Source organism: Aotus nancymaae, unplaced genomic scaffold (assembly GCF_030222135.1).
Source record: "Aotus nancymaae isolate 86718 unplaced genomic scaffold, 86718_ANA_hifiasm-v0.15.2.pri h1tg000017l, whole genome shotgun sequence".
NCBI lineage: Eukaryota > Metazoa > Chordata > Mammalia > Primates > Aotidae > Aotus > Aotus nancymaae.
This window is the reverse complement of record NW_026988429.1, coordinates 359,051-382,957: the sequence shown is the minus strand read 5'-3', so window position 1 is coordinate 382,957 and position 23,907 is coordinate 359,051. Positions and strand designations below refer to the sequence as shown.

The 23,907-nt window shown below is 40.7% G+C and overlaps 1 protein-coding gene across 4 annotated transcripts in view; it reads right to left on the bottom strand.

The window, feature by feature from the left end:
* Positions 1–23,907, bottom strand: part of STAMBP (STAM binding protein) — a 32,633-nt gene that overhangs the window by 7,090 nt on the left and 1,636 nt on the right. For all 4 annotated transcript variants that reach the window (XM_012452207.2, XM_012452209.2, XM_012452208.2 and 1 more), the window contains 6 exons: positions 23,391–23,605; positions 10,659–10,734; positions 10,290–10,385; positions 7,519–7,885; positions 5,397–5,521; positions 4,367–4,504 (listed from right to left, as the gene is read on the bottom strand). In XM_012452207.2, coding sequence (XP_012307630.1) covers positions 4,367–4,504; positions 5,397–5,521; positions 7,519–7,885; positions 10,290–10,385; positions 10,659–10,734; positions 23,391–23,593 — 1,005 coding nt within the window. In that variant the 5' untranslated portion in view covers positions 23,594–23,605. The remainder of the gene's footprint in view (positions 1–4,366; positions 4,505–5,396; positions 5,522–7,518; positions 7,886–10,289; positions 10,386–10,658; positions 10,735–23,390; positions 23,606–23,907) is intronic.

Below are 23,907 nucleotides of genomic sequence, written 5' to 3'. Positions count from 1 at the left end.
CATATTGGTCAGGCTAGTCTCAAATTCCTGACCTCAGGTGATCCGCCTGCCTCGGCCTCCCAAAGTGTTGGGATTACAGGTGTGAGCCACCTCGCCCAGCTGAAAGCTCACTGAGTGATTCTAATGTGTAGCATCATCTGAGAAGCACCATTCCACAGGGTGCTGTGATGAGCTCACTGTGGAAGAAGGCTTCAGGGCAGGAGTATGTTAGCTGAGTGCACACAGCAAATCCACACACAAGTCTTCATGGGGCATGTAAGGACTTCAGTGACCACAAAGTTTCTACCTGATGAGAATATAATCCTTTAGGCTGCTAAGAAGCAGTGGCCTGTGCCAACACCACCTTCCATTCCATGGTTAGAGCCCAGGATTCTAACTGGGAGCAAACTAGGCCTACACAAGCCAATCTAGGCCCTCATGCTAAAGGTGGGTAGCCAGAAAGATAATAAAGAGACAGGGACTCAGTAAACAAGTATTAAACGGAATCAAAAAACTGCCTTGATCCCCTGCTTCTCTCTAATACTGTGCCTTCTCTCCTTCCCTCCTTTCACAGTCAAGTTTCTTGAATGAATAGTTCATTATGTTCACTGTGCCATGTTGCTGGGGGTAGAGGAAGGCACTTTCACAAAGAGAAAACAACATGGTGAAGGAACAGAAATGAGCAAGGAGGGTGAATGCTGAAGGTAGCCTGGGTGCCTGGACAGGAAATTTTCCCTAGAGGGAAATGGCTCAGATGGGGTTGAGACATGATGAGAAGTGCCTTGAGTTCTGGGTTGGAGGTTTGACAATGGTGATCAATCCATGATCATACGTAGTTTTTAACCTGCTGATTTATAGTTGACAAGGTTAAGAAGGAAGAACTGATCTTTTGCATTTTCCTCTGGCCAATTTTAAGATCTGTATAAACCTTATGGTCTACTTTTTGTTTGTTTTTGAGACAGTGTTTTTGCTCTGTTGCTCAGGCTGGAGGGCAGTGGTGTGATCACGGCTCACTGCGGCCTTGACTTCCCAGTCTCAAGCGATCTTCCTGCCTCAGCCTCCCAAGTAGCTGGGACCACAGGCGTGTGCCACCACACCTGCATAATTTTTTTAATTTACAGAGATGAGGTGTTGCTATGTTGCCCAGGCTGGTCTTGAACTCCTGGGCTCAAGTGATCCTCCACCTTGGCCTCCCAAAGTACTGGGATTACAGGTATGAGCCACCACGCTCAGCCTGTTTGTTTTTAATCCTGAATTAGGAAGGAATGCTGCAGAAATATGGGGGGAAAAGCTGAACTAGCTGGGCACAGTGGTGCGTGGTTGTAGTCCTAGCTACTCAAGAGGCTAAGGCAGGAGGATCATTTGGGCCCAGGAGCTCGAGGCTGTAGTGCAGTATGATTGGGACTGTGATAGCCACTGTACTCCAACATAAACAACATAGTGAGACCTCATCTCAAAAAAAAAAAAAAAAAAAAAAAGCTGAACTACTATCAATTTAGATTCTAAATCTGTTCCCAGCTGGGCCCTCACTGATAGATACTTAGAAACTCTTTCATTCATTTGTAGCTAAGTTCTACCTGAAGTCTAAATAGTAATGATTCTAAACTTTCCCCCATCTCTTCCAGTTTCTAAATCCTCCTTGGTCCCTTTTGCTTGACAGCAGACCTAGACTCCAACCTTATTGAAGTCAAGATTGCCTAAAATGTGTTTCCTCAACTCTTCCAGACATCGTTTCAAAAATCTCTCTGTATCTTCATTTCCATTCATTCAATCTTGTCTTGGAGGAGTGGATGTTTTTCCCCCTGTGAAGATGAATCCCTCTTTGTACTTCTGATTTAATCCTTCCTTATCACCACATTACCTTGTCTCTCCTGCCCTTTTACATCTCCATTGTTGGCTCATTGGGCATAGGAACATATTCAGAAAACTATACACAAGAACGTGGATCAACCTTCAAAATGTTGAGCAAAAGAAGCAAGACACAAATATACATATGATATAATTCCATTTACAAAAGGTAAAAACCAGGCGAAAGTAGACTGTAGTGTGTAGAGATACACATTGAGGCAGTGAAACTATAAACGAAGCAAGGGAGGGAGGACCCAGGTAGTGTGTGTACATAGATATTTGCTTAATGATTTGTTCAAGTGTACATTTAGTTTCTGTGAGCTTTCTTATATATACGCTATATTTTGAAATGCAAAGCTTTTGAAAAACAAAATCAAAACAAAAATTGTTCAAGCCTTTCACTCTGAACAATCAATCAAACATTCTTTCAACCCAGCTTTTCCTTAAACCACCATCCTATCTCTCTCCTTTCCTCTACAGTAAGTTGCTCAAAATGGTAGTGTACACTTCATTATCTCCACAACCTTAATCCCTATGACTTCTTAAACTCTTACAGTTTACTCCCATTAATGCCTGAAACACACTAAATCGAGGTCCTCAATAATTTCATCAAATCCAGACTGATCCAAGTCTTCACCATTCTGGAGCTCTCCACAGCATGTGACACGGTTAACATCCAGAAATTCCTTCTTAAAGCCTTCCTCCTCCTGTGGCTTCCATGCCTTAACACTACCCTCACCTTTTTCATATATCTCTTTGCTTCTTTGCTAACTACATTCTATGTTCCCTTAGGTAGTCTCTCCCGCAAGTTGCCAGTGAACCTTTTCTTGCTCTAGACTCTTCCCCTACTTCCAAGGCTTCCAAGGTCAGCATCATATAGTGGATTCCCAGAGCCCTCTCTCCTGCTTTGACTTTGCTCCCAAGTTCTAGCCCTACATTGCTAACTGCCTGATAACTACCTCCAATGATGTGATATCTCACCAGTACCTGAAATTCAACATGCTCAGAACTGAACCCCATTTTCAAACCAAGTCCTTCTCCTGCATTCTCTACTTTTGCTTATGAGATGATCACTGCAAGGCCCCAAATCTCTGAGTCATCATTGATTCTGCGTCATCATCCTCTATTACTCATTTCCCAAATCCTCTGAAATCCTACATTCATCTCCTCCTTCCCAAACACACTGGCATTACCCTAGCTCTCATCATTATTACATTTTATCAGCACATTAACCTCTAAATCACCTCCTTGCCACAACCTACCTTAAAAATGTATTTATGTTAAATTTTCTTAAGTATGGCTTTAATCATATCCTTGCTCTGCTCAAAAACCTTTAAGAATTCTCCATTTACTAAAAAGTGGAACAATTCTGCCTGTCTACTCCAGACCCTCCAGAACATGGCTCCAACATACTACATTAAAATTTCCTGATATGAACCATAAATCCCAGCAAACTGGTCCACCCAGTGCTCCAGGAACAGAGTCTGCCTCTTCTCCACCTGTCCGCTCCATAAGGAACTTGCCCTTGGCCCAGCTTGTCAACATGCTACTAAACCCTATCAAGCATGGTCCCTCCTTCCTCTGAATTCCACAGTGCCCTGCTGGTACCTCTTGAGGCCCTTAGCACATTCTGCTCCAGGTGAAGTTATTAATTATCTATTTGTTTAATCTCCTTCATGAGGCTAAAATCATATCTTACTCAAATTTGTGTTCCCTAGCAGATAAGGAACAAGTTTTCTCTCCTCCATCTACTACAATGGGGGCAAGGAGGATACATAATAATAGGCAAATCATCAATATGCATGTAATTGAACAGAAGAAAGGACAGAAGGCACATGGGACTGCCTCGCAGGTCAGTCTTTCCCAAATTCTGGCATACAAGTATATGTAATCCAAAAATAAGCCAATTCATTTGTAACTCTGTCATACAACAAAAAATGCAGTTTGGGCTACGAGAGTAAGGGACTGAAAAGGAATAGAAAGAAAAATTTAAAATAATCTTTAAGGCAGGCATTACATTTTGCCTGAACATTACCAGAAGGCTGCACAAGATATGCAGACACTTGAAAATCATGTATATTTATAGCCCTTCTTGTTTCTACAAAGGTGCTTTAAGAAAGACCAAATGCAAGCATCTGAAATAACCTCTTTGGCTCATGTTAAATATTTTCAGTTATATACTTTGAAGGAACATCATCTGTATATAGTAGGTATAATCTCTAAGGTCAATGTCCACATATATTCTAGGCCAGCATCCCATCACCAGTCACACTCAGAGGGAAACTGGAACTTCAGGGAAAATAGTTTATTTTTGCTAAAAAATAAATAAAAAGTTAAAAAAATTTAAAAGTCCTAAGTGTTCCCAGAAAACAATACTGGAGTGCAACACTTAAGTATGCCACTAAGCACTTTATCCAAAAGAGAGAAGAATAAATAATCTGGATATAATTGACTTTGTTCAAAGAAAGAAACAAGAAGTGTGTTTATACCACCATGGGAGAGGCAGACACTAACCCTCAGAGAGCTCAGAATTGCTTACATGAATCCAGCCCAGTGTGATGAGGCCCTGCTGATCCTGTATGAGGAAAAGTTCTTCTTCGTTCTCTGTGTTGCAGTAATCAGACCCAGCACTTTGCTTGGGAATGAGAACATGGGTAATGGTAAATTCATTCCTCATCTGCCAAAGGAGAAAACAGCTGGTCACAATTCCCTGGCGCTCATGCAATCCTGCTCCACTCCATCCCAACAGTGGAAAGGTAAGCATCTATACGTGTGAAGCCCTTCCCACACAGCAGGAGTCCTGCCACTCAGTGGTTCACAACCTTGGCTGCTCATGCACATTGCCTGGGGTGCTCTGTACAGTGACAGATGCAGAGACCAACCCCAGAACTCTGCAGCCCGGGCAACCACAGCCCTGAGGGAATTTCCTGCTGTGCCAAACTGATCTGCTTAGAAGCTCCGGGTAGAGTATCATTTCTTTTCCTTTGCTCAGGTCTAAAGGAGTTTTCCTTTCACTGTTTCCTTAAGTCTTTCTTATCTTGTAAGCCTCAGCTTACATCTATTCCACTTCATTTATTTATTCATTCAGCAGTAAAGGGTTCTTTAAGTGCCTCCATTCAGTGACCTTTCCTTCCTCAAAATTCCCAATACTTACACTGTACATACTTTTCAGCATGCTGGTTAGATTTTAGTGCATGTCAGCCTTCTCTCCAAAGTGACTGGGCACTTTTTGTGGACACATACTATGTGCTTTACATATTTTATATTTCCAGATCCTACCATTAAAGCAGGTACTAAAAAAATTGATATGTAGATGACTGGATCTTCCTACCAAGTTTAAAATTAGGTATTTCTTACTACTAGCATTAAAATAATCACTTTAATTCAATCAATTAATACAGGGTCACCAAATTCAAAGTGACACAAAATTATGCAATCCACAGTTCCTTCAGTGGAGGGATCAGTACAAAGAGTAACTGACCCTGGATATTTTCTCTGAGAGTCACAGGATGCCAAGAGGGGAAGAAACAGTTTCAGCTCGGAGAAGAATTTTGTTTGTTTGTTTTTACCAGTTTTCCACAGAGAATTCCACATGTCTCCACTCCCCGGGCAGTGTTGGCACTGGCTAACTGTAGAAACTGGGGGCACAGCCGCCCGGGCACCACCACGTGGCGCAATCCATCGATTGTAGGAACTGTAATGGAGAAAGAAGAAAAGTCTGAGACCACTGAGCTCCGCCTCCCCAAGCAGACCTCACAGCCAGCAGCCCTGGGAGAGCAACATTAAGCCACTGGGATCCTCCCAACTTCAGGTAGTGAGTGGGGATCTCATCCTAATGGCACCAAAGAAAAAGATTGTAAAGTCCCTTCTCCAATCTTGGGCCACAGCTGTAAGGAGCACATTACTTCAACAGAAAATAGTAGGCTTTAATCATTCAAGTTAAAAAAAGGGCAAACTACTACCTTAAGCAAAGTTTTCTTGCTGGGTGTGTTGGCTCACGCCTGTAACCCCAGCCCTTTAGGCGGCTAAGGCGGGTGAATCACGAGGTCAGGAGTTTGAGACCAGCCTGGATGACATGGTGAAACCCCATCTCTACTAAAAATACAAAAAATTAGCTGGGCATAGTGGAGGGCACCTGTAATCCTAGCTATTCGGGAGGTTGAGGCAGGAGAATTGCTTGAACCTGGGAGGTGGGGGATTGCAGTGAGCCGAGATCATGCCACTGCACTCCAGCCCAGGAGACAGAGTGGGATTCCGTCTCAAAAAAAAGAAAAGCTTTCTTAAAAATAACCTTAAGAATGCAATTGGATTGTTACTCAATAGACAAATGCTTGAGGGTATGAATACCCTATTCTCCATGATGTGCTTACTTCATATTGCATATTGTGCATATTGCATGCCTGTATCAAAACATTTCATGTGGCGGAGATTGTGGTGAGCCAAGATCGCACCACTGCACTCCAGCCTGAGCAACAGGAGTGAAACTCTGTCTCAATTAAAAAAAAATAACTCATGTACCCCATAAATATACACATCTACTGTGTACCCACAAAAAATAAAATTTAGGGGGGAAAAAAAGAAAAGCTCTTGAAACATTTGAGAATTTTCTGTCAGAATCTAATACAAAGGATTAAAAACATAACCTTCCTGCTGTGGTTTGACTGTGTCTCCCAAAGTTCATGTTTTGGAAACTTAATTCCTAATGCAAAATTATTGCGAGGTGGGATCTTTAGGTGATGAGGCTACGAGGGATCTTTTTTGCCCTCCCACACTTCCGTCATAGGATGATGCAGCAAGAAGGCCCTTGCCAGATGTGGCCCCTGGATCTTGGACTTCCCACTCTCTAGAACTATGAGCCAAATAAATTTGTGTTCATTATAAATTACCCAGCCTCAGGTATTCTGTTATAGCAGCACAAAATGGACTAAGACACTGCCCATTCATCTGAACTTTTAATTTTAAATCTTTTATCTCAGATAAGAATATCAGACAGTATGACTTTAAAAGAAATATACTAGTATGTATTCTTGAGAATGGAAAACAATCCGGGTAGTTATTTACTTCTGAACTTAGTCTTTTGGAAGAAAGTTAAAATGCCAAGCCACAACAAAATAAAAAATACAGTGTAGTCCTCCAAAAAAAGACATGAGCAAAGCAGCTCATAAAAAATGCCAAGAATGGACCCAGTTTCTGAACACCATGGAGAAACTCTGAGACAGCCAACAAGCTAAAGTTAGGAAGTGTCTTTCACAACTATATTTTCATATTAAAAAAAAAAAACAGAGAAAAAAAGATGTTCTGCTTTTGCATATTCAACAGCAAGATCTGAATTGCTAGAGAGGTAACAAAGTCAGAGCAGGAGACACAGTCACACAGCAGTCTGATGACGGTAGCTAAAGATTATGAATTAGGTTTGGCACAGTCCTTTCCTTTCAGCTAAAAAGTTGACAGTCTGACTTTCAAGAATAGTACTAGCTCTTCAGAAAACCAACCAGACCAGGTTTAAGCAAAGGCTACTTTTATAACATGGCCAGTGTATTAGGACACAGTATGGCAATACTTATCAGATGGGTTTCTGTGACCAAAGATTAATGAGTGGGATCAGGGAGGTATTCTTAGGATGACACCCTCAGAATGATAATCTGTTTGACTGCAACTGAGAATAAAGAGGATATCAGCAAATGCACTTACTACTTTCTGAGTTGCTCAGTGCTCCAGGTTTCAAGGACCTGTCCACCACAGGTGGCTTAGCTGGCCTTACAGTTGTGTGACAGTCTGAAGGCTGTGTGGATGAGACAGGTGAGGTGGGGAACACATCTAAGGAGGGCTTCTCCAAGCCAGGCACTAGTGGGCCACCTAGGCCAGGGTCCACCTTCCCAAACTCCTGTACAATTTTCAGTCGCTCTTTTTCTAGTTCCTGGTTCCGGATCATCTCCTCGAAGGCATGGAACTGTTCCTGTTCCAATTGCTGCTGCTGCTGTTGTGCTACCCTCTGCTTTTCCTTTTCCAGCTCTTGCTGGATGGCCATGTTCTGGGCCAATTTCTCTGCTTCCTTCTTCTACAAAGAGAGAAAATTTAGGCTAACACTTCACACCTCAGTGACTTCACACTTCAGAAGAACAAGGCTTTTTAGCATGGAGATTTCCAAAATGTACTTTTGCTCTGGCCTGATTACTTAACAAAGAACTCATGCTTTCCTCAGTATTTTTATACCCAAGGAGTGTAGTCACCACCCCTTTCTATCTGGCTGCTGTATACCTATCTCCAAGGACAGTTAAAATCCCAATCCTCTCAATACTCCGCTGGCAATGACTCTACCTAATGCATTTTCCTCTTCACTGAAATCTTTTTTTTTTTTTTTTTTTTTTTTTGAGACAGGGTTGCACTCACTCTGTTTCCCAGACTGAAGTGCAATGGCATGATCACTGCTCACTACAGCCTCAACCTTCAAGGCTCAAGCAATCCTCCCACTTCAGCCTCCTGAGTAGGTGGGACCACAGGTGTGCACCACCACACCTGGCTAATTTTTATATATTTTTTTAAATGGAGTCTTGCTCTGTTGTCCAGGCTGTAGTGCAATGGTGTGGTCTCCGCTCCCTGCAATCTCCGCCTCCCTGGTTCAAGTGATTTGCCTGCCTTAGCCTCCCGAGTAGCTGGGATTACAGGAGCCTGCCACCATGCCTGGCTAATTTTTTGTATTTTTTAGTGGAGACAGTGTTTCACCATGTTGGCCAGGCTGGTCTTGAACACCTGCCTCAGCCTCCCAAAGTGCTGGGATCACAGGCATGAGCCACAATGCCTGGTCAATTTTTGTATTATTTGCAGAGACAGGGTTTTGCCATGTTGCCCAGACTAGTCTTGAACTCCTGGGCTCAAACAATCTGCCCAACCGGCCTCCCGAAGTGCTGGGATTCCAGGCATGAGCCACAACGTCTGGCCTGAAATCTTGATTCAACTTACTGTCTATACTCTTCTAACCTGTATCATAGGCAGTTTTATTCTCTCTGTGTCATGTATATATTCTATATTTCAAGTAAGGCTATAAAATAGAACCAGATCTAAACTTGTATCTGCTATCTTGGGGGTCATCTCTACTAAATTTTTTTTTTTTTGGAGAGAGAGTCTCGCTCTGTCACCCAGGCTGGATTGTAGTAGCCAATCATGGCTCTCTAAAGCCTCAATCTCCCTGGGCTCAGGTGATCCTCCCATCTCAGCCTCTGAAGTAGCTCGGACCAGAGATGCAGGCTACCACACTAATTTTTGTATTTTTTGTAGAGACGGGGGTTCACCATGTTTCCCAGGCTGGTATTGAACTCCTGGGCTCAAGCGATCGCCCACCTCAGCCTCCCAAAGTGCTAGGATTACAGGCATGAGCTGTCACGTCCGGCCTTCTACTGGATTTTAACCCAAAATGAAGCCTCTGAAATTTTTATGGTTTTTATGTATTTGTTCAACACAGAGTGACATTTGAAGCTAATAAGAAATACTTGAGTCACATTTGGACAAAGAAAAATAAAAAAAGAAATGCTAAGTAATAACCTCCTCCTTGAAGCTTATACTCGCTTGGTGCTTTAGAAATGTATACCTCATAGCTGTTCATCCCTCTGCTGATTTTCAACATCAGAGTCCATAATAGAGACCAGCGGACAGCTACACAATAGCCTGTGAGTGCCTGCAGTATGTATTCACAGCTGGCCACTGACAGCGCCCTGGAAGTTTCTCCACATGTTTTAACTGACTCTTCCTAAAAAGAATCATTTCAAAATAGCTTGAAATGACCAGGCACAGTGGCTCATGCCTGTAATCCCAGCACTTTGGAAGGCCGAGGCAGGCAGATCACCTGAGGTCAGGAGTTTGAGACCAGCCTGGCCAACGTGGCGAAACTCTATCTCTACTAAAAATACAAAAATTAGCCGGGTGTGCTGGCAGATGCCTGTAGTCCCAGTCACTCGGGAGGCTGAGGCAGTAGAATCACTTGAACCAGGAGGCGGAGGTTGCAGTGAGCAGAGACCATGCCACTACACTCCAGCCTAGGTGACAGACAGAGTGAGACTCTCAAAACAAAACAAAACAAAAAAAGCTTGAAAAATCAATTTATAAATCAATTTATAAATAGCTTTAGGTATAACCAAATGTGAATCAAACCCTCAAATTTTCTGATCTAAAAACCTATGTTTTAGAAAGAATGTTCATTGTTCTTAAGATTCTCTCTAGATACAGCAGGCAGGCAACAGATCTTCTGTCCCTCAAGTCTCTCTTTGACAAATAGGCTATATCTGTGTTACAATCCTGAGCCTGACCACTGGTGTTCTACTTTTTTGAGTTTCTGGTCTTTGCCCAAAAAAAGTAAAATGCACATTAAAAGCACAGGATATACTGAAATGTCATATTACAATCCCAGGGCACAGCCTAAAAAAAGCAAAATAATTTTCTTTTCTTCTTCTTGGCTGTTATATACTAACCTTTTCTTCATTATATTCTGTATATTCTTTGGTATATCGTTTTAACAGCTCTGCCTTCAGCTCTTCTGCTTTGGGAAATGCAATCTCCTTTAATTTCTGGGACACAAAACAGAAAACAGAATTAGAACAATGTCAGAAAATTAGAGAATCCAAAAGAAGACTTAAGTTGGTGATTGCAATATTTCCCAAAATGATTTAAAATACCCACTACTGTACTATACCTGCTACTTCAGAACTGTTCTGGTGAAATGGCCTTATCTCCTATTGTAGAATCTGATATTCAGATGCATAGACTACTACTTTTATCTTGAAGTCAGTCTGTGCTGCTTTGAAGCTTTTAGATAGGCAACAATGAAAGTGAAGACCCACCTTTACTGTGTCTTTCTTTTCAGGAATGACAGCAGATTTGTAATCTCGATGCTTTGGTAGTTTCTCAATAAAGAGCCTAAGGAAATAGTTGAAAATGATTATGAAGCAAAGAAAATGTCCAAATGTCCATAAGACCCTGAAGCTATGCAACCCTCTTATCCTAACGCCTTTACATGAAAGGTTCCAGAATTGTAGTGGAGAGAGAGCTAGCACACTCAGCTGGGCCATATTCCCTTCCCATCTATATCCCGGTAAAGAGCCAGAGTCTTTTTCTCTACTCCCAAACTAGGCAGCAAGCACCAGACTCCTACAATGAAAAGGATTGCCAAAAAATTTTTTAAAAGGCTTTCTTGTGCCCAAAAACGTACCTCCAAAGAAACAGATCTTTTTCTTGTTGTGATGTGACAGGCTTTCAAAGGAAAGGGCTTCTGTCACAAAGCAGTCTTCAGAGAACAGTTTGGCAGCCATGAGCAGGAAGTAAGAGAAAACCATGTTTCCTTACTACTGCTAGCTCTTATGTAACCTTTAACTTTGGCTCTTTTCCTTTGAGATTCATGTTCCTTCAAAGAAGCATGTTATTTTGCAACATACAAAATGCATGGAAATACTTAGTGCATGTGTTCTATGTACATAATATGTGCATATTACATGTGTAGTATGCATTACCTTTGATTAAAAATGCTTAGGTAATATAAGATGCTAGATTTCGTCTTTTGATTCTTGTCCTTGGCTCTGAAGCTCAGTGGGGAGAATAAACTGAATCAATTCACAAACCTCTAACATTTAAGACATCTACTTAGGGCCACTGAGTAGTGGCCTAAATAAAAGTCCAGTAACTTGTCACAGAAAGAAGGTGGCAGATTCAGGATTTCAACACGAGCAGGCTGGCTCTGGAGCCTACTCTTAACCACTACACCATACTTCTTCCATATGGTTCCTGGAATGTCTAGAACTACTGGAAGGGTTCTGAACAAAGATGTCTTTTAACAGAATTAAGTTGTAATACACAGAAACTAAGATCTAAAAAATAAAAAATAAATTGAAGGTAACTTGTCCATAGCTCTAAAATATTATACTGTAGTTGGGATAAACTCTTTTCCACTTACTGCCTATGGGACAGGAGTAATTGGAAGAGGAGGCCTGAATAAGAAAAAAGATGACCCCCACCAAAACAAACTTTCTAAAGATAAGTCCTCGTCCTTCAGTTCTATATTAGGCACACAAAAGTTCCATTTCGATTCAACTTGATAAGGCTCCTCAAGGCAGGGATGGATTCTAAAATAAAAATGGTTCTAAAAATCTTCCCTTTGGGTTCATGAAGAAGATATAAAACAGGCTGAGTGCGGTGGCTCATGCCTGTAATCCCAGCACTTTGGGAGATCAAAGTAGGCAGATTGCTTGAGCCCAGGAGTTCAAGACCAGCCTGGGTAACATAGTGAGACCTCGTCTCTATTTACATTTTTTAATTTATAAAATATGTTTCAAAACCCACACACACACAAAAAAACACACATAAAAATTAGCTGGGTGTGGTGGTATACACCTGTAGTCCCAGCTGCTTGGGAGGCTGAGGCAGGAGGATCTCTTGATCTCAAAAGTCTGAAGATATAGTGAGCTTTGATCACACCACTGTACTCCAGCCTAGGTGACAGAGGGAGATCCTGTCTCTATTAAAAAAATATATATAGCCAGGTGTGGTGGCTCACGCCTGTAATCCCAGCACTTTGGGAGGCCAAGGTATGCAGATCATAAGGTCAAGAGATCGAGACCATCCTGGCCAACATGGTGAAATCCCATCTCTATCAAAAACAAAAATTAGCTGGGCATGGTGGCATGCACCCGTAGTCCCAGCTACTCAGGAGGCTGAGGCAGGAGAATTGCTTGAACCTGGGAGGCGGAGGTTGCAGTGAGCCGAGATCGCGCCACTGCACTCCAGCCTGGCACCTGGTGACAGAACGAGACTCTGTCTCCAAAAAAAAAAAAAAATATACACACACACACACACACACACACACACACACACACACAAAACAGTTTCCTTGAAGTCTATATTTAAAAGAAACAAAGATTCATTTGTTCAAACCATAAGTCCTGAAGAATCTATTAAGATAAATAAGATATGTTTCTTATATTTTAGAGACTGACAGACAGTTCACCTTAGCCCCAAAGACCAAGATATACATTAGCATTTACTACCTTTAGCAGGCTGAATGTGCTTTGTATTGAGGCCTAAATCAGCTAAGAAAGTATTATGTCATATAAACACCATGTTTTATGTTCACTTACGCTCTCATTACAGAACTAGATTGTGAGCTTCCTGAGGCCAGAGATTGTGTTTCATGCTTCTTTGTATACTCCCTGGAAGCCAGCACAGTGCCTTGTATAAAGAAGCCCTCAATAAATATTAGATAAATAAACTTTATACATATATGTAAATATATGTACGTATACACAGTAAGTTCTTAACATAGGCAAGTTCTTGGAAACTGTGACTTTAAGCACAATGACATATAACAAAACCAACTTTACCATATATTAATTGACATAAACAAGAGTTAAGTTCCTTTGACTTATCCTGGTCACAAAAACACCAGACTTCTAAATACAGACCAGAACACTTCTAATAGTAACCACTGAAATAAATGTGAGCTACACATACATTTAAGAAAAACTTATACAAACAAGGAAGTAAATTATTTACTTGCTTATTCAGTCCCAGGTGGCCAGAGTCCATCCCAGCAGCTCAAGGCCAAGGCGGGAACCAACCCCAGACAGGATGCCATCCCATTGCAGGGCACACATACACACACACAAACTCACTCACTCACTCACTCACTCACTCACTCACTCAGAATGAGGACAATTCAGACAAGCCCGTTCACCTAATGTGCAGACTTTTGGGATTTGGGAAGAAACTTCAGTACCCAGAGAAAACCCATACAGACATGGGGAGAATGTGCAGACTCCACACAGACAGTGGCCCCAGGCAGGAATGGATTTTTCTTCTCATCAACATTAAAACAAAACCACATTGGACAAAATGACATTATTTGATGACTGCCATATTTATTTATTTACTTTGCTTTGTAATTATATAAAGAAACAGGAAGTATACACAGAAATGAGGGCAGGGGAAATAGAATAGGTAAGAGTAGGCATGAAACTTTTCACCAAATACCTTTTTATATTAACTTTGACTTTGAACAATGTAATGAAATCTAGTTTATAAATAAACAACAACAACAACACAAACCTCCCAGACCTGTATAGGAATAGCTTTCCCTTGTTTCAGCAACTGTAGCCAGTTTTCTGAATGGGGACAGATGAGCAAAAACACCTCCTGAAACAGACAATGGGCAACATAACTCATTACTCATACTGGAGGTAAAAGAGCTTAGTGGTTAGGAGGGTTGACTCTAGAGCCACTATGCCTGGGCTCAAATCCTGGCTTTGCTATTTACAAGTTGTGTGACTTTGGGCAAGTCACTTAATCTCACTATCCTTCTGTTTTTTTGCAGGAGTGTCCAACCTTTTGGCTTCCCTGGGCCACACTGGAAGAACTGTCTTGGGCCATACATAAAATATACTAACACTAACAATAGCTGATGAGTTTAAAAAAGGTGATACCTACCACCACAGATAAGCAAAAAGTACTAGAATTCAAAGCGTTGGACATGGCTGATATCCCATATATAAAATTGTACAGATGGAGACAAACTAGTACTCCCCGACAGGCTTGCTGTGACATTTAAAGAGATAATAAAATGCTAAACACAGTATCTAGCACATAACCAATATTTGCTATGGGTTTCTATGATTTTTTTTTTAACTAATAAAAAATGTGAGCAAGAATTAGAGATGAAGATGCTAACACCAGCATCATGTACAGGTCTGGGAGTTTTTCCTTTATTTATAAACTATATTCCATTACATGGTTCAAAGTTCTATCCCTAGAAGCTTTCTAGAGATAGAAAGTGGTGGCCCAGATGTATACTGTTCTCTGGGGTTATATCTGGTTGGAACCTAGAGAGAGGAAATGCAAACAAAGATATGATGGCAAAAACACAAGCAAAACAACCTAATGATGAAAAAAGAAGATATAAGCAGAAAAGTAAATACAAAAGGTGAATAAATACATGAAATAATGCTGAATCCACTCATAATTAAAGAAATTCAAATTAGGATGCTGCACCATTTTCGTCCATCGAATTGGCAAAGGTTTAAGGGTTGATTATACCTGGTATAGAGAAATGGGATCCTCATACAGTGTTAAGAAGATTGTAAATTAATGTAACTTTTTATCTTAAGGGAGGGCGAATGGAAGCTAATTATTGAAAATTTAAAATGTGTATATTCTTTTTTATTTTTACTTATTTATTTATTATTTAATTATTTATTTACTTATTTTGAGACACAGTCTCACTCTGTTGCCCAGGCTGGAGTGTAGTGGGGCAATCTCAGCTCACTGCAACCTCTGCCTCCCAGGTTCAAGTGATTCTCCTGCCTCAGCCTCCCAAGTAGCTGGGATTACAGGTACCTGCTACCACGCCGAGCTAATTTTTGTATTTTTAGTACAGATGGGGTTTCGTCATATTGACCAGGCTGGTCTCCAACTCCTGACCTCAGGTGATCTGCCCGTGTCAGCCTACCAAAGTGCTGGGATTACAGGCATGAGCCACTGCATCTGGCTTAAAATGTGTGTATCCTTTAAACTCACAATTCTATCTCTAGGAATTTATCCTAGAGATCATTATAAAATAGTACAAAGATGTATGTATAAAACTATTCAATACAGCAGTGTTTAAAAAAGTAGAAAAACCTGAAAAAAAAAAACCCTAAATATTCATCAATAGGGGACTATTTAAAAAATAATGTGCATTCAAATGTGATCATTTGAATGTAACCATTCACCCATTCATTCAATGAATATTTACTGAGCATCTACTATGGGGTCCAGAATTATTCTAAAGGTTGGGGATATGGCAGTGAACAACACAGTCAAAAATTCTTCCCCACCACAGAGTGTACATTACAGTGGGAGAACAGACAATAAACAGAAGTATGCTAGGAAAGTCATTAATAGGGAAGCGGGATAGACAGTGATAGGGGAATGGTTGAAATTTTAGATAGAGCAGCTAAGGAAGTCATCATTAAGAAAGAGGCATTTGAGTAAGGGCTAGACGACAGTGAGCCATGAATCTGGGATAAGACTGTTCCAGGCAGCAGGAACAGCCCTGAGGCAGAATGAGATGGCTCAGTATGTCCTGACATGGAAAGACACTACTGTGAAGAAAGCAAGTCACAGAACAGAATACATGGTATGATACCATTGATGCTTTAAGAAAAAGGACACATGGGAGCCCCTATGTGCTTAATCATGTCTTATTCATGCGAGAAATACAATAGTGGCCACCTCTGATAGATGAGACTTCTCTTTTCACTTTAATATCTCCTTTGTAGTGTTTAAAAAATTTTTAACATCATGAATAACTGTTAGTTTTGTATGAAAACAACTAACAAAAAAAGTCAAGCAAAATTTCTTTAATGTGGATGCATTAAGGATCCTCATCTCGATTCTTCCAGTCTTAAAAGTTACTCACCAAGGTAAGCATGATCACACGTGAAACTTTCTTCAGTCTATAAACCCCAATCCCAGCAAACATTTTCAACACAGGTGACAGTTCATTTTCAGAAAGAGGGTTGGTGTTCCAGGAGGCTCACACAGCAGACAGGAATTGCCTGAATACTCTCACTCCCTTCTGGGCAGCCTAGTTGATGACCATAAAAAGCTGTGAAAGAATCCACTGCCTGGTTTATTGTCTGTGCTCATCATGAAAATATGTACTGATTTAATATGCTGAACTCTTTCTTCTATACTGGGGTCTGCAAAAGGCAAGGCATTCCTACATTAGGGAAGCTACTGAGGGGGGAAATATGCCTGAGATCATTAAGATGCCTGAACTGCTCCAGGAAAAGGAACAAACGTGCCTTTTAAAATCCTGAAGTAAAGTATCCACAAAAGGTCTAGAACAATGATTCTCAGTAGTAGAGAAGGCAGAGGAGTGGTGAGGTAGATGTCTACTCCCCTCTCTTTTCTCCTCAGTTGCTGTAACTGCCAAAGTTGAGTCACTGTTATTGATAGGAGTATACCAAGTGAAATACGATAGAAAAGATAGAGAATCACTGAGCTAGAATCTCTTTGCAATTGCTGTGATTATCTGTTCACAGACTCAGAATCAGGATTTTAAAGGTATCTGCAAGAAAAGTGAAAGTAGCTACATTAATTGCTTCAGGTAAAGCCAATGTGACAAAATTCCAAATTAAAAATGAACTGCTAAATCTCCTCCCCACCAACTCTCCTAGTAGTTCATCATTTTAAATGGGCCTATAAATGACAGGGACAGACTCCCCATATCAGTCCTACTGTTAACACTATTATGTCACTCAAAGTAACACTAAGTGACATAAAAAACAATTCCTTAGGCATCCAAGTACTCTTAATCCTATCCCCCACTCGCCTTCTGAGGAGTTTATTACTACTGCTAAGCTCTCTTCTGGACTGTCAGCCTCTCCTCCTCCATAGGATCCTTTCCATCAGCAAAAACACCCTCTAAAATCTCCCATCTTAAAATACATACACATGTTCACAAGTTCCTTGTCCCCCTTCAGCTACTTCCCCATTTTTCTACTTCTCGTCTCATCTAAACTTCTCCAAAGAGTTGTCTACACCAGGGCTTGGCAAACTATAGCTGGTGTGCCAAATCCAGCTAGCCATCTGTTCTTGTAAATAAAGTTTAATTGGAACCAGTCACATCCATTCACTTGAGTGTTGTCTATGGCTACTGTCACACTATAAAGTAGAGGTGGTGACAGAGAGCAAGTAGCCTGCTAAACCAAAAATTTTTACTCTCTGGTCCCTTATGGAAAAAAATTGGCCACCTGATGGTCTGTACCCTCTGCCTCCACTTTTTTACCATCCATTCACCTTTCTACACATTCTATTCTAGGGTCTCTGTAATCCTTCCAGCAAAATTGCTTACCAAGATCACCAATGACATCATCTTACTAAACCTAAAGGTCAATCTTCTGTTTTCACCCATCTGACATAGCTGACTACTCTCCTTTCTCAAACACTGACCTCTTTTGGCTCCCATGACACCACACCGCTCTCTCTTGGATTTCCTCCTGCCTCTTGAACTTTCCTTCAAAGTCTTCCCTGTTGGCTCTCCCTCCACTAACTAACCTCAAGGCTCAGTCCTAGACTCCTTCTCTTCTTATTCCACAGTTTTATTAACAAAGATTCTCGATCTTTTATGTGCCATGGATGCTTCTGGCATCTGGTGAAGCCTATAGACCCTTCTCGGAAGAATTTTTTTAAGGTACAAAGTACAAAGGATTACCAAAAATACCTCAATTTTACTGAAAAACAGTTTTCAAAAATTTTAAAAATTATGACATGTTCTTCTGTATTAATGTATTCTTTATCAAAACATTTGATAATGGGATCTAGTTGTATATCTAATAATTCTGTACTGTAATTCTGAAGTAGTGCTTAGATGCTATGTTGAGATAGCAACTGTAATATGTTGAGTCACCAACTGTAATCCAATATGAAAATATCTTAATTTCTATTGGTGACAAAATTATGAATATTATTACTAATACTGTAGTATAAGGCCTACATTCAAAATGGAAGGAAATGCTAAATTTCAGTCAGTGGTTAGAAAAAACAACAGAAGTTTTTCCCATTCAGGTTCACAGATGCCCTGAATTCTATCAGTGAATCTCTGTGAGGTTTCTGGACCCCAGATTAAGAGCCCCTTCACTAGAAAATCTCAGCTATTCTCATGACTTCAGAACCATCTGTATGCTAGGGACTCTCTTGTCTGTATTTCTAGCCCAGACCCCAGTCTTCTGAGTTCAGACTGATACATTCAACCTCCCACTTGACATTTCTACCTGGATATCTCACAGGCATCTCAAATTTTAACACGTCAAAAAAAAAAAAAAGGAAGAAAAGAAAAGAAAAGAAAAACCCAAATGTAATTGCTTAAATGCCCCCACTACACAGCCCTCTTTAGATATCACTTTTCCCATCTCAGTACATGGACTATCCCATTGTAAGTTGTTCAAGGCAGAAACATGACATCAACCTCCATAGTATCTTTTTCCCTAAGTGATAAGTAAGTCCAATGGACTTGACCTCCAAAATATCAAATCCATCTCTATCTTTCCATGTTGCCAGACTACTTGAAGTCACTGGCCTGCAAGAATTTCCCTAACTAGTCTCCCTGCCTTCTCTTAACACTTGCTCCACCATTTACTATACAACAGCCAAAATTTATACTTTAAAAAATTGGTGGGACATGGTGGTTCACGCCTGTAATCCCAGCACTTTGGGAGGCTGAGACAGGAGGATCACTTGCATCCAGGAGTTCGAGACCAGCCTGGGAAGCATTAGTGAGACCTCAACTCTATTTTTTTTGAGACAGAGTCTTGCTCTGTCACCCAGGCTGGAGTGCAGGGGCGATCTTGGCTCACTGAAACCTCCACTGCCTGGGTTCAAGCAAGTCTCCTCCCTCAGACTCCCAGGTAGTTGGGATTATAGGTGTGGGCCACCACACCCAGCTAATTTTTGTAATTTTAGTAGAGACGGGGTTTTACCATGTTGGCCAGGCTGGTCTCGAACTCCTGACCTCAGGCGATCCACCCACCTTAGCCTCCTAAAGTGTTGGGATTACAGGCGTGAGCCATTGCACCCAGCCAAGACCTCATCTCTTTTAAAAATAATAATAATAATAATAAATTTAGGTCTGAATCCCACTTAAAACTTTTCAATGGCTTGCTGTTACTCTCAAGATAAAAAACAGACTCCTTACCATGGCCCATGGATCCTGTGTGATCCAGCCCCACTTGCCTATCCAGCCTCATCTAGAGTCATCCTCCCTCTTCTCTGGCTATACTCCAAACACAATGATCCTTCAATCCCCAGAACATGCTAAGGTCTTTTCCACCTAAGCACCCAAAACACAGTTACCTGTGTTTTAATGCTCTGCCCTAGGCTCTTGGAATGACCAACTTCATTGCATCCCTCAAGTCTCAGCTTAAATCTTATCTTCTCAGACAGACGTTACACTGACTATTTAGTCATAAACACTTGGTTATTCTCCATCACAGTACTCTTTTTGTTGCCTTCATAGCATTTTCCTTATTTCGTGACTACAGCTGAGTTTTAGGCAACATGGGTTTAAATGCTGTGGGTCCATTTATACACGGATTTTCTTCTGCCTCTGCCGCCCCTGAGACAGCAAGACCAACCCCTCCTCTTCCTTAGCCTACTCAACATGAAGATGACGACGATGAAGACCTTCATAATGATCCACTTCCACTTAATGAATAGTATCTATATTTTCTATTCTTTATGATTTTCTTAACATTTTCTTCTTTTTCTAGCTTTTCTGTAAGAATATAGTACATAATACATATCATATACAAAGTTTGTGATAACGGACTATGTTGTCAATAAAGCTTCCAGTCAACAGTAGGCTATTAGTAGTTAAATTTCTGGAGAGTCTAAAATTATATGCTTTTTACTTTTTTTTTTTTTTTTTTTGAGACACGGTCTCACTCTGTTCCCAGGCTGGAGTGTAGTGAAGATCTCAGCTTACTGCAACCTCCACCTCCTGAGTTCAAGCAATTCTCCTGCCTCAGCCTCCCAAGTAGCTGGGATTACAGGTACCCGCCACCACACTAGACTAATTTTTATATTTTTAGTAGAGATGGGGTTTCACCATGTTGTCCAGTCTGGTCTTGAACTCCTGACCTCAAGTGATACACCCACTTTGGCTTCCCAAAGTGCTGGGATTACAGGTGTGAGCCACTATGCCCAGTCATATGTATATTTTTGATTGCATGGGGGATTGGTGCTAACCTCTGTGTTGTTCAAGGGTAAACTGCATTTATTTGCTTATCTGTTTACTGTCTTCTCCCATACCTATAAAGGAACACCAATAAGGACAGAGGCCATTTTACTCACTACTCTGTGTACAGGACCTAGTGCAGTGCCATGTAGATCCCAGGTATACTCAATACATATGTGTTGAATAAAGATGGTCTTTGCCCTGAAAGCCCTTTCCATTGTGGGGCAATAGGACTCTGAAAGCCCTTCAGAAAACAGCTGGTAGACTGAATCCATGATTCTATTGAACTTTCTGAATTAGTGTTTCTCCAAAGGAATTGTGCTCCTGGGTTTCATTCTGAGAGAACAATCTACAAGCTTACAGGAAATATATAAGACTATTATTCCTACCAGGAGTAGAGTATATAAAGAGGACAGTAGTCAAAAAAAACTTCTCAGGAAAATAAATAATGTGCCTAGGAATTAAAAACTCATAACAGCAAAGAGAAGCAGAAATATAATTCTATGAAAGCTTAACAACATTGAGTCCACATGACATGGCATAATGGCATTAAAGAACTACAGATCTTTAACAAAATAGGTGTTAAGTTAAAGCTGCCTCCAAACATAGTGAACTGTAACCTAATTTAATGTATAAACAAACTGTAACTTAACATAAGAGTTACGTTACAAGTATAACAAATAGCTGAGTCTCAACCAATCATAGCAGCTGAAACCTCCAGCCAATCAGAGGCTAACGGCTGCCAAAACATGACCAAATAAGGCAAACACAGAACTGTAGCCAATCAGACTATTTCTGTATTTCATTTCCTTTTCTCTGACTATAAATATAGTCTGCACAATCTCCACTTTGGAGTGGAACATTCTGCACCACTTTTGGTCCTGAGTGTTCCCTGAACCGTTTTCTACTGGATTAAACTCTGTTAAATTTAACTTATCTGTCTAAGGTTTTCTCACTTAACACAGACAACACTTCTAAATAAAAAAGACAATAAAGTCCCATTTCTCCACTTTACAATGACAATATGAATCCTAGGCAGTCCACTCTTCCACATACTTTTCTTTAGAGCACTGGTTTTCAAACAGAGGTGATTCTGTTCCTTGGAGAACATCAGATAACATCTGGAGATATTTTTGGTTGTCACACTGTGGGGAGGAGGGATACTGGAATCTAGTGAGGAGAAACCAGGGATGCTGCTAAACATTCTGTTACACACAGGACAGCTTCCGCAACAAAGAATTCAGCCCAAAAGGTCAATAGTGCCAAAGCTGAAAAGTCCTGCTTTAGAGGAGTATGTGATCAAAAACTTAATGTGATATAACTGGTATGTGTATATCATCTCTTGGAAGACAGGTAAGAAACTACTAAGAGTGATTGTCTCTGGGGAGGAGAACTGAGGGATTGGAGGAAAAGAGGAGTGGGTGGGGAGACTCTTTTTTTTTGAGACAAGAGTCTCAGTCTGTTGCCTAGTCTGGAGTGCAGTGGTGCAATCTTAGCTCACTGTAACCTTCGCCTCCCGGTTTCAAGTGATCCTCCTGCCTCAGCCTCCCAAGTAGCTGGGATTACAGGCTTGCGCCACCATGCCTGACTAATTTTTGTATTTTTAGTAGAGACAGGGTTTCGCCATGTTGGCTAAGCTGGTCTTGAACTCCTGATCTCAGGTGATCTGCCCACCTCAGCCTCCCAAAGTGCTGGGATTACAGGCAAGAGCCACCACACCCAGCTGAGACTTACTTTTAACTATAGTTACTTTTCTGTGCCTCTGAATTCTGCACCATATATATATGTTACCTACTCATAAATCATGAATCAGTAGTAAGAAAAATAACCAAAAAATAGCCAGTGTGGCTCCTGACTATGATCTCAAAAGACTACCTTTGACTCATAGAACATTACTAAATGGAAAACAAGAAGAACAGGACCTATGTTGTAGAACAAATCCTGAATTAGAAGTTAGAAAACCGAGCTTTTGTCACTTCAAACACGAGCAAATCACTAAACACTGAGCTTGTTTCTTCATATGTAGAATGTAGGGTAGTGTACCCTACAACATGCACACAGGACTATGAAGATGAAATGAAATTATGCAGGTGAAATACACTATGAACTACTAGGAACCAAATACATTATAATTATTTTTTTAAAAGTCCTGGTATTGTGAAAGAACAAGATTAGAAATGATAAATAAGACCTTTAACATTATTCTAAATTATGTATCATTTCACTGTCAATAGAGTTTTAGGAGTTGTTTGCTGTTAATAGTACTGAAATCTTCTACTTAATGCTGCCTACCCTAAGATGATAAACAGCTCCAGGGAAAGGTCTTATTATGATAAGCCACACAAACTGTACGCAATTACTAATTATTTGATGATTTGCATGATTATGATAAAGGTTAAGAGGAAAAAAATTTTTCCTGTATCACTCAATTTGCGACAAAATAAGTAGAAGTGAGGAATTTTGGCTCTGCTAGACCCCAACAGTATTTCTATGATTGGCTGCTTTAGTAGAAAGAGGACAGTAAAAGGATTTATCAGTACATAACATGTCTAGTTTAACCACCAACTCAACAGCTGGGCTATGTGGGCATAGGCCAAAGAGCTAAGTCTCTTACTCATAAATTACTGAGTCATGAAAATAACACCTTCGGCACTCATGTCTTTGAATGGCAAGGACAGCCAATATGTAGGAGTCGCCGGCAAAAATGATTAATGTTGATGATATTGTGAAGTTCTGTAGTTTTAGCAATTTTGAGCTGAATAAGCGAGGCACCCGTCACCAGAAAGGAAAAAGGAAACTGTAGGTGTCTTACGTGATATACTTGTTATAGAGGATGAAGGCATGTTCAATGTTGCCTTCCTCAGAGTAAATGGATGCCATTCGGATAATCTCAACTCCAGAGCGGAAGTACCGACGGGGTGGAATATCTTCATTCACCTCTACCGCACTTCCCAGCTGGGAGAGAGCCCTCACCCGGTCTTCGGGCGGGAGGCTCACATCTCCATGGTCAGACATCAGGACTAAGTTCTGAGACAGAAAAAACAGATGGCATCAATACCATTGCCCCCATCATGCCAGCAGTGTCTTACAGTTTATCTCACAGACCTCTACCTTAATAAGAAAATATAAGAGAAACATACCCAATGCTGTGGCTCCTATTAAATAAAGACTTTCTTACAAGAAGACTGAGGCCCTAACCCCAAATCACAATGATGAAAGGACTGGCAGAGTCGAAAACGTACAATCCCTGTCCGATAATTAGGTGGTACAAATAGTATAACCACAGTGGGTCAACTAAAGGTTCAGTTCAAGTTAATAAAATTCCTTTT